Source organism: Strix uralensis, chromosome 10 (genome assembly GCF_047716275.1).
Source record: "Strix uralensis isolate ZFMK-TIS-50842 chromosome 10, bStrUra1, whole genome shotgun sequence".
NCBI lineage: Eukaryota > Metazoa > Chordata > Aves > Strigiformes > Strigidae > Strix > Strix uralensis.
The window spans coordinates 9,819,595-9,830,791 of NC_133981.1; the positions used below are offsets into that span (position 1 = coordinate 9,819,595).

Here is an 11,197-nt window from a genome sequence, read left to right on the forward strand (position 1 = left end):
CACAAAGATTTTCCTCTGAAAAAAAGTCTCCAAGACCCAAAAAATAACAGTAGAGTAATAAATGCCACAAACTTCTGTGGTACCATGTAAATAAAATAAAACATCCTCCAGAAGACATGCTCAACAAACAGAGATAAGGGCTGATCTGATATTAGTAGAATCTTCCACAGCTGATTCTTAGAAAACTTCCTGAGAAGAGTCTGCACCATATTTGGAAGTGGGCACAAAAAAGTTTTGACTATTTTTTCCATTGAAAATATAACTAGGAAAGGGAGAACAGTTTCTCAAAAAAAATAAAAAAAGGGATGAGCACCAGCAACAAAGGACCCATTTTCTAGCTATTACAATCACTACACAAAGACAGGTTTGATTTGATTTCAGATGCCATGACTTACTGACACTAGCAGCTCCTTTGAAATCTTAAAGATTACAGCATACCCTTAAAATGGAACTTTCTCTTCATTGATACCTGAAATTCTAGAATGGCCTTTATGAACAGTTAACTCCAAAATCTGTTATGTGAAAATTTGTTAGCACTACACTACATAACTAACGGATAAATGCTTAAGATGAAACAACCACTTTATAATATACAGTCAGCTGCTCCACACACAACTGTCTCAGATTCCAGTATATAACTGTCCCTCAGGGAAAAAAGTTTTTTCTTTGAAGACAGGACAAGCAACAGAATACTCCTCTATGAAGAACGGTTAAGACTGAAAATTGCAGTGTAAAACCGTATTTCTTCCTTTAAGAACAATAACCTAGAATATAACATGGCATCACAGCAATTAGCATTCAAGCAACAAGGTGTGTGTATATACATGTTCTCACCAAATGTATGAGTGTCACGTTCCTGATGACTTTCTCCCTGCAAGGCTGACATTTTTCTATGAGCGTCAACCCACCACGGTTTGTACTTTAAGACATGCTGAATAGCTTCATCTTCAAAAAAATCAGCTCTAAGAAAAAGAATAAAGTCATATGTTATTTACTTCAGTTTACAGTGTACGTGTGTATATTTTAATGCATACATAGAATACACCTGACTTGGCTCCAGGCTATTTTCCATATGTTAGAAATATGTTCTTTGACTTAAAACCAGAAGATAATAATTATTACAAGAATAAACAATATTCTCTTATCTTACAGTACCCCTTCCTTACTTCCTCCACCTTTCCTGAGTCCCCTAGAAGCTGAGGAAATTGATGAGGTCACAGCATGACATGAAGGTGAACAAACCCGACTTGTTCTGGATGAATCTGAAGGAAAACAGGCCAAAGAGAAGAATTCTCAGAGAACGTCACTGGCAGCAAACCTGATTTTACTGGGAAGTTCTCTCACTTTAAAACTGCATATACTTCGGAGAGGAAGGGTACACAGCTGAAGGGCAAAGATAAAGTAGGGATAGGGACTGACTTTTAGGTAAACAAAGGCATACTGTAGCAAGGTAGAAAAAGAAGAGTTATACATGAATTCTGGAAGAGAGATTACCTCCATCTCAGTACAAAGCCACTGTGGTAAAAATCTCAATACAGTAACTGTGGGAGGATTTATACTAAAGGATTCAAGTTCTAAGCTTCCTCTTAACATTTTAGCTTTTTCTTCAAGCCAAACAATAGTATAAATACCGAGAACTGAAAAAAAAAGCGAGAAATTTCTTAATACCTTCTTAATCACCAGTTCACTGAACACAGAATTTAATTTGTTTTACTCTCACACCAACAGATTTTTTGATGCCTTCCTTCAGTGTCTTTATAAAACAACTTAAAGATATGACCCAGTGTACATTTTCCTCAAAGGCAACAGAACACTTCTGTTTGCCACCGTTTCTCACAGAGCTGTCCATCAGGGTACACAGGAAATCAGTTTTTGTTGAAGGAAGGTATCATCTGTTCTGAAGCATCCAAAACACAGCCATTAAGTCAGGCTAGAACACAGGGTCTAATTTGCATCACACTGTAAGTTAGCAACTAATTCAGTTCCAGTGAAATGTGCTTCCAAGTGATGTTTTGAGAAAGCTCTTCTAATTTCTATGTGCTACAGAACGACATGCAGCTGCCTCTGAAACACCTGACCATGGAAAAATTCCAAGTTTGTAAAAATACCTTCTGAAGCAACTCAAAATGGGTTAAGCCTACCTCTACCCAACAGAGCACACCACAGGTACTAGTTCTCCCTACTGGGGACTACACTCTTGTCCCACCAAATCAAGCTTGCAGGAATCACCATATTAATAGATCTCATGGCTTCAATTTGGTTTACTTCTCTGGAAGTTTCTGAACCTAATCTGACCTGAAATACTCTGAACTTGAAAGGCACGAAAAACCATTTCAACCTTCATTTCATGGGATGAAGCACAAAGAAACACTAAGTCTTGGTTTGGAACTTTTCCTCATTCTGCTGTAAAAAGGTTTCATGTGAAGAAGGCAAAAACTAAAGTGGCCTAGACAAAATCTTCATAACTTCAAAACTGAGATGTACTTCCTCATGGACCAGGATGGTTCAGCAATCCTTGTTTCACAAGGGGAAAACAAAGTTCTGACATCTACAGCCCAAAATGAAGGCAGGGATTGGCTACTCAGCTGCTGAAGAGGTAAACTATGAAACAAGGTTCTGTAACAGTTCACAGCAGCCCCTGCTTGAATACAGACTTTAGCAGTAATTAAACTGCTTATCTGTTTTGGGGTTACTCTGCTAAGTCTTGTGTCAGTGTCATGCTTAAGAACACCCTCTAAGGCCAGCTGTGATGAGACAAAGAAACAGACAAATAAAAAGTAAAGCTATTATTTCCAAAAGTGACCTCAAAACCAATCATTCATGAAAAGAAAAGTGAATATATTTCAACTGAGGTACTTCTACTTGACCAGGTGAAGTAAATCAATATTTACAGGTAATGATCAGGATCAAACTTGGCAGTCTCAGCTGCCAGGCGTTTCCTCCTACGTTCATCTGCAGGAGTTTGGTCTGGATCTTTAATGTCAATAACATCACTGAGCTCATCCTGCAAATGGAACAAAAATTAGATGACAAAGCCACGGGTATGATATGCAAGACTTATTTAGGAAGAGTTTAGGAAGGATGCTTATCAGCATTACACTGAAATCCCTAGTTACCCTTCAACCTCCCTTTCAAATCTTCCAAATTCAGGCTCCATTGTGCAAACAAAACATCAAAATTCGAAGGAAATTCAATTATTTGAAGCTCCTTAGAATTCATGATACTGTGAAGTCTATTCAGGCCATTTCATCATAGGGGAGGCATGTTATTTTGCATTATGATAAAATTTGCAACGTTTAACAAAAGCACACAACCACAACAAAGGCAAGATAAAAACCATAGATACTGTTCTTGTGACTTTTGAGATTATTCTCACACTCTGAAGTGGACATACGTTAATTAATGGACAATTGCAGTGCCATTTTAAGCATCAAGCAGTGGTAATGCTGATGGAAAATGTACTTCTTCACAAATTTCATGGCAATAAAACAGTGTATATATCCTGACATAATGTAAATACTTTCTCCGTAAATAGCAATCCTTCTGCTCCAAACCCTGAAAATACTACAGTTCATGGGATAATGAATTAGAGTTACATAATTAAGTTGCTCTAAACAGCTACAACTTAAATTGCTTATAGTAAGAACACTACAAAAAATTAAGTTATCTACTATTTTAATAAAAGCTCTGTACACTGTGAATATTATTAGTTGTAGATTAGCTTCAATCTATTACTGAATTTAAGAAACTGCTGAACACACACCAGCACAGTAACACATTTCAAAAGTTATTCTGTTGTGAGAAAATCAAGTCTAAAATAAAAAGTACAAAGATAAAATTACCATGAATTTCAAAATGAAAAAAATATTAATACAACAGCCATAACAGGACCTATAGATTAGTGAACTTTATTTTGTAGGGGGATTTTTATTATTGAAACTTATTTATTAATATTATTAAAATTACTTATTAAAATTCATGGCATCTGAAAGATACTGTATATCGATGTTAAGTATGCTTGAAGTCAGAATAGAAGACAATACCAAATATAAAGCAAAAGTGTCAACAGCAAACTGTTAACAGCCCATAGACTGCAGATTGCCAGAACTATTCATCTGGCAGGTGGCCTGCTTGATACAGGCCTTTTACCCCACACCTCCACAGGCCACCTGAACCGTGCTGATGACAGCAGCCTACCTCCAGAGGCCATTTTTACCAAGGACCCTATTCAGCCCTTTCCTCTTAACACTGAAATTATTACAGAAACAGATTAGCCTGTCAACTCTGCTACACAATTTACTCAGTCTCAACCACTCCCTACTTCTGCAGGAAGAAGGATCTGTCTGTACTACATGCAAAAGCAGAATGCTCTAAGTCACAGAACGGGATAATGGAGAACAGGCACCTAATGAGCTCCTCCGGACTGTGGAATGAGCCAGGAAGCCTACTCAACAAGTTACCCAGAACTTTTATGATAGGAAGAGATAAAAATGCACCTACCTGCAGCCGTTGGAACACCCCTGACCGCAAATTCCCAAATCCATAATGGTGCTGTAGTGGTAGAGTGTTTTCTGCACTTTCTTGGTAAGGGGTCTGCTCTATTTCCCAATCAAATTCTTCTTCCTCCTCCTCAGACAACTCAGCAGAGGCAGCTGTATACATTGCATTTTCAGAGAAAGAAAATTATTACATAGAAAATATAAATAATTTAATAGAAAGGCAAACACTGATAACACAATAAGCCTTTCTCATTTCACTGCAACTTTTAAGAAATCTTATACAACACTGGGTCATACAGCCAGATGCTTACATCAGTAATCTACGGGTCCTGCTTCAAATTCTCCAACTTTCAAAAATGAAGACCAGGAACACTAAAGTTTTTAAGTATACTCCCCTCAAGGGCTGAAATAATTGTTCCACTGATTTTAACAAGATCAGAATTTGATGCTAAGAGAACCCTGACAGCAGCAAAATGATGGTATCAATAATTTAAGATAAGTATTAAAAAATTAAACACAGATAGTCAAACATTCTTGTCTGTTAAATACTGATGTTAAGCAAGTCATCCACTAGAAGCTGCGGTTTTAATTAGCTTCTTCCATTTCAGCCAGCAGTCCAGTTGTGCCAGCTTCTTGAAAGCAGGAGACTCCAATGTGTGTGTTATACAGCCACTAGAGGGGTACAAAGACCTACAGAGGATTAGCACATGTTAAGCACATTTTGGAAAAATGTAAACATAACTAAGCCTATAAAGATGACACGTATATCACCTTCAACACATTTATTTCTATACTTTTCCATCCTTTCAGATTCATTCACACCCTTCTTATACCTTGGACTAGACAATAATAGAAATACTGTGTTTTTCTACATATATTACTACGTATATCTGTAACTGTTTCATTATGTACATTTATCACTAGTATAAACAAGATTTTTTTTGTCATACCGATCTCTTCTACTAAAGGTTTTGCTGATCTTGATTTCTTTGGTGCTAAAAGAGATGTCAGCATGTCCAGTCCCTCAAAATATTGGCCAGGAACCTCCTTAGGTAACCGAATTGTAAAAGTTCCTTAAAGAAAAGTCAGAATATAGTTATTGCATTAAAATATCCAAGACAAACAAAAATGTGCATTTTCCCTCTAATGAAAAAGGCTCACAGAAACTGGGACACATGCAGGTAGCATTTTATTATACATCAATCTCTGTGTATGCTTTTTAACTTGACTTCACAAGTTCCACAAAAATCAAATATTTTCATGTCAAAGCATGAAAAGAGTATTAAATCAGTTGTAGTCTCTTGACTCACATTGTATAAACACAAAACAACAGAATAGAAGCTTTATTTTATTTTTAATCCTTCCACCACTCAAGCCATCAACAGAAGACCATAGGAAACTACATTCAACACTGATTATTGTCTTAAGTCAAGCACGTAATAAAGGCTTTGCAAGCAGCAAATTATAGGCTTTCATGTTGTTTGTTTTAAATGAATACAATAATTCTAGAAGATACATATTTTATTCCAGAAATACCTTCCACCTTAAGGTGTGGAAAAAGTCTAATGTCTTCTTCTGTCAAGATGTAGCCAAGAGACTGCCTCAGGATGATCTCATTTCTACTCAGCACTACCTGACTTCTTTGCAGATTTATTAGATTTACTAATGATCTTGGTACAGTAACATGTCTAGCCCCTACAGGGCTTGAAGAGGACTTGTACATAATTTTGTCATTGTTAGGACAGTTCTGAACACATCCTTTGTGCTTAAGGATGGCCTAAGTACACACAATACATCCTGAGAAGGATTTTTTTTTTATGCCACCTAACACAGGAGAAACTTTACATTTATTTACAGTATCATATACATCACTAAAGTTCTACACAATTCCAGCGCAAAGTATAAACTGTTAGAGAGTTAGTAGCATTTTTAATGACACATATACTAATAACATTAATACCTTTGTCTGTATTATAAGATGCTTTTTCTCTGCCATCTTCTACAATTCTTCCAGGAAGTGTCAATCTGCGGTCAAAAAATGAGATGCCTCATTGAATGCCTGACTAATTCTGCAATTTAACATTACCTATAAAAATGTAAGGCACATTCCAAAAGCAGCACAAAGGACTGAACTACATGACTGCTTTTGATAGTAATGGAAGTCATGTAGTTAAATCCCCATGTACTTCAGAATCTTTTTCCCTAACTATTGGCACAAGACATCAGCATCTGAGATAGAGACTTTGTGACTCCTGGTTTCCCAGCTTGGATGAGGTCACAGCCACCACAGAGATGACGCCCTTGGCACTATGTACAACACTTCGAAGATTCTGCAATTTAAAAAAATCTAAGCTAACCCACAGTGACAGGATATGAGAACTCATCCAGAGTTCTTGCATTACTTATTCAGAATAACTAAGTCACTGCATTCTACCAGCCCACTGAAATCCCTTGTGGTCACTAATGTATATAGGAGAAGCATGTCCAAGAATATGGGAAACAGAAAATAAGAAAGGTTACTAGCTCGTCAGCTGTTACATGCCAGAGGTTCTCCTAACACTTTCATACTGAGATTGCCTCTTGTTCCTTTCCCATAGTGCAGTGGGGAACTTGCTACCTAGAGAAAAGACACAGCCTGGAACCTCACTTCCTACTGTCACCACTCACATGCCCGTTCTCCCCTCATATTATTACAAGCGCATCAAAATCCACTCTTCACCACATACACTGTATCTGGTTCTCAGCAGGGAACAACCTACATACATCCCGAGAATTGTCGTGCCATCTTACAATTAAAAATCTATTGCAAAGTAAATTTAGAAAACTATTTAAACTCCCTGTAACGTGGTTTAATGCCTAGAAACAAAGAGGCCAGATCCATAAAAACAATTCTTTGCACAAAATGGGCTGTCTGCAGTTGACAGTGTAAAAGCTGCAGATGAACATGTTCTGAAGGGACCAAAATGAAGTTCATTCTCTACTGACTTTTACTTATTTTATGAAGTCCAATTTCTTTTAAAACCCTCCACTACTTGCCTGAGAAAGTACGGCTTAGCATAAAATTTAAAATCTTCCCCTTCAAAATACACGTCAAACTCTGAAGCTCTGGCGTAAGGTACTTTGATTATTATTGTAAGAAAATCCGGATCCTGGGTCAGTTCAAAAGCTGGAGTTAACATGATGAATCCAGCAGGAAAAGCAACCACTGGCTGCGTGGCCCTATCAAAATGGGAAAACAAGAAAAGATTATTGTAGCTTCCACTTTATTAGAGCAAATAGTGTCTCTTCAAAACTCTGTAAGAACATTTCGGAGTCTCACACAATTATCTTCCACATGCTCAAGAAAACACTCATGACAACAGCAACAAAACAAAGTATTATCAAAAATTTGAAGGTACCACCACTCTGCACTTAATGAAACAACTGAACGTAAATGAATGCAAACATCTGGAGCACAGGAAAGCATCTATTCTATTCCACATAAAAACACACACTAAATTCAGTCCTAGAACTTGGCAGCTTTTTGTAACTGTTGTTTATAATTTCACACATAGCAGATGTTAAATCTTTAGTTCATTAGTGATCTGATCATAAACTATTAGAAAATATTGAAAAACAGTAATACTTCCAAAAAATTAGAGCTGTTATTTTATAATTCATACACATAGTAGCTAGAATACAAGCAATGGATTCAGTACACCCCAAACATTATCTAAGCATACACACTGAGCATATACTGCTCTTTGCGTCAAATTTAATGCATAAGCCACTGGGCTAGTACATGCACAGTAAGTCAAAGATGCTCCTTTGCAGTGGGCTCACGACACAAGAGCTGTCCGAACAGTTTAAACACAAGCAGTTGACACACTCAGGATGTCCAATCCAAACATGCTTATTGTTTTGATCAGTTTGCAGGTTTTTACAAATCTTGAAGCATCCTAAAAACCTCACATTCTTTCTGAAGATTCAGTCAAAGAAAACATAAATACTACAGTAGTTGTAACTGAATTAAAGAACCCAGAACAGAGGGTATCTGGGATCTCCTTCACCAAGTGTTTTTAAGGACAGTTTAGATGAACATCCCTCAGAACCCTATGTATGTACATGGGCATGTGTATTTAGCAAGAGAGAAGGAATTTACATGGTACCATTCACCTGCCATACAACTCATCTGACCCTTCAATAGCTTCTAAATGCAAGATAATTCCCCAGGTTTAATTTAGACTACAGTATTAAGGTGGGGGTGGGGGGGGTGGTTTTACAAAGATCACACACTTTTGAAAAGTAACTTTTTAAAAAAAAATTTTAAAAAATGCAAAACAGAACTATTACCTGGGAAAGAGCTACTTCTCACTGACTTTCAGTTATCTTTATTAAACATATCCCCATTCTTACAACTTGAGCAAAGATGAAGCATTAACCATTAATAGGGCTAAATTAACAGATTACCCTTTTTTTTTTATATGCGTAATCTACCTCACTCGACAGGCATGGAAAAACCCTCCCATTTCACTGTGTCACTTGATTCCAGGCTTTCCAGGCTGAGAAACTGCCGTGTTATTTATCGAGCTATAACTAGATAGGAAATACCTGCCTTGACGAACACCTGCAAACCAACATACATTTCTGTGGACTTTCTTCTCTATTTAAACACCACATGTTGTCTAACAGCATGGGATAAGACAAAAAACCACTAGCTCATTTAGACCCTTCAAGGATGATATGCCAGCCGGCATTTTTATTCTCCCAAATCAGAGGTTTAAACATTGAACAGCAGCCCGAAAGCCAGGCCCAGCTGTTCCCACTCCGAGCTTCTCAGCACTGCTGCACTTTTGGCATCCCTGACACAAGTTAATGACCCCAAACTAATGTGGATGCTCCTACACAAACCCACAGTATTTCACAGACCACAGCCTAGGAACTGCTGATATCCATCCCACAACGTAACAGTCAATCCCCAGCAGCGCTTGCCACAACCTAAAAATCAGGTATCCCAAAATAATAGATTTTTGCAGCCTTTTCTGTAAAAAGACCGCCATGCACTAGAGAAAAATAAAAAACCAGCAAGCTGAACTAAAATGTTTCTGTTGCTGCAAAGGGCTGGCGGGAAAAGGGACAAACGCTTTGCTCTGCTTTCCCTCAGAAGCGCTACAGTAAGACGTCGTTTCCCTCCGCTGCTCGTTAAACCGAGTCAAAGGCCGATTTCCAAGCTGTCCTGCGGGGTCACACAAGGCCGCCCGCCGGCCGGAGCCCGCCCGCCGCGGGACAAGCGGAGAAGCCACTAAGCCCGCGGGGACACCGATGAGGGACGGGACGCGCCGGACTCCCACCAACTGATTCGCCCCACGGCCGAAGGCCGCGAACCGCCACCCCTCTGAAGGGAGCGAGCCCCCGGAGGAGGCAGCTGCCAGCGGGGAGAGCCCCGCTCCGCTCTGCTCCCCTCAGGCCGGGCCGGGCAGGGCTCCGCCCGCCACCGCTGCCCGCCGCCGCCACTCACCGCGCTCGCGCCGCCGTCCCGCCGCCCGCCCTCACCGCGCGCGCGTGGCGCCCGGGACGGAAGTGCGCATGCGCAGGCAACGCCGGCGAGGCGGGAACCGGCTCCGCCCTCAGGGGCTGCCCCGGCCCGGCCCCGCCGCTTCCCGCCCCTCTGGCCGCTACCCGCCTTCGGAAGGGAACGAAAACGGAAGAGACGGGAGAGCGTAGTATGGGCAAACGAGCGGTGTGTGGCCCCGGGGAGGCCTCCACCACCCCTCGGGCCTGGCCTTCCCTCACGCGCCCTCAGGGTTTGGTGGTGGTCGGGGCGCCCTGGGCCCCACCGGCGAGGGGGACCCTTCCCTCAGGTTCCCCCCACGGGCCTTATTATCTAATAAAAGCGATAGGACAAGAGGTAATGGCCTCAAGTTGCGCCAGGGAAGGTTTAGATATTAGGAAGCATTTCTTTACAGAACAGGTTGTTAGGCATTGGAATGGGCTGCCCAGGGCAGTGTGGAGTCCCCATCCCTGGAGGGGTTTAAGAGTCGGGTCGACATAGCGCTTGAGGGATATGGTGTAGTTGGGAACTGTCAGTGTTAAGTTAATGGTTGGACTAGATGATCTTCAAGGTCTTTTCCAACCTTTGTGATTCTGTGATTCTGTGATATGGTGTGCCTGACGTCCTGGTTCAAAGGAATTCTAACAATCTCGAGATAAAAGCCGTATTTGTCATCCAAAACCTCAGCTACTGCCGTCCTGATAAATCTATGGAAATGCTAGAGAATGAGGTGCTGCAGTGTGAAGATTGCCTATATAAACCCAACTCTTTCCCCCTTTGTGATAGTTGAAGCCATACCTAAAATTGTAGGCATCTGACGTGATCAGATACTGCTGCTTAAACATAAGAGGCTACAGAAAGTAAATTGTCTCGCAGCTCAGAATCTAAGAAATGCTTGTTTATATACAGCATGCAGTGAGAGCAAATATCTCTGGGAAGGAGAGAGTGAAGTTAACTGAGTACATAGGAATAGGAAGGTTTGGAGCTAATGCCATTTAAATTGAGGTGGTAAGGATAAAATGATTTCAAGAGCCAGAATACATTGAAGTGGAGGGCTTTGGAAACAGAGGAGTGGCCCCACACTGTCAGAACAGGAGTTCCCAATTACATACGTCTCTTCTAAGACAACAGATAAATGCAAACAAGATTGACAATGTGAATAGAGGCA

The 11,197-nt window shown here is 40.2% G+C and overlaps 1 protein-coding gene across 1 annotated transcript in view; it reads right to left on the minus strand.

Moving 5' to 3' along the window:
* SHQ1 (SHQ1, H/ACA ribonucleoprotein assembly factor) overlaps positions 1-10,039 on the minus strand; it is a 53,349-nt gene extending 43,310 nt beyond the window's left edge. Inside the window, exons 1-7 of the mRNA XM_074879182.1 lie at positions 9,997-10,039; positions 7,536-7,718; positions 6,460-6,524; positions 5,450-5,572; positions 4,501-4,652; positions 2,892-3,004; positions 835-962 (exon numbers count right to left, since the gene is read on the minus strand). Coding sequence (XP_074735283.1) covers positions 835-962; positions 2,892-3,004; positions 4,501-4,652; positions 5,450-5,572; positions 6,460-6,524; positions 7,536-7,678 — 724 coding nt within the window. The 5' untranslated portion in view covers positions 7,679-7,718; positions 9,997-10,039. The remainder of the gene's footprint in view (positions 1-834; positions 963-2,891; positions 3,005-4,500; positions 4,653-5,449; positions 5,573-6,459; positions 6,525-7,535; positions 7,719-9,996) is intronic.
* Positions 10,040-11,197: the final 1,158 nt, after the last annotated feature.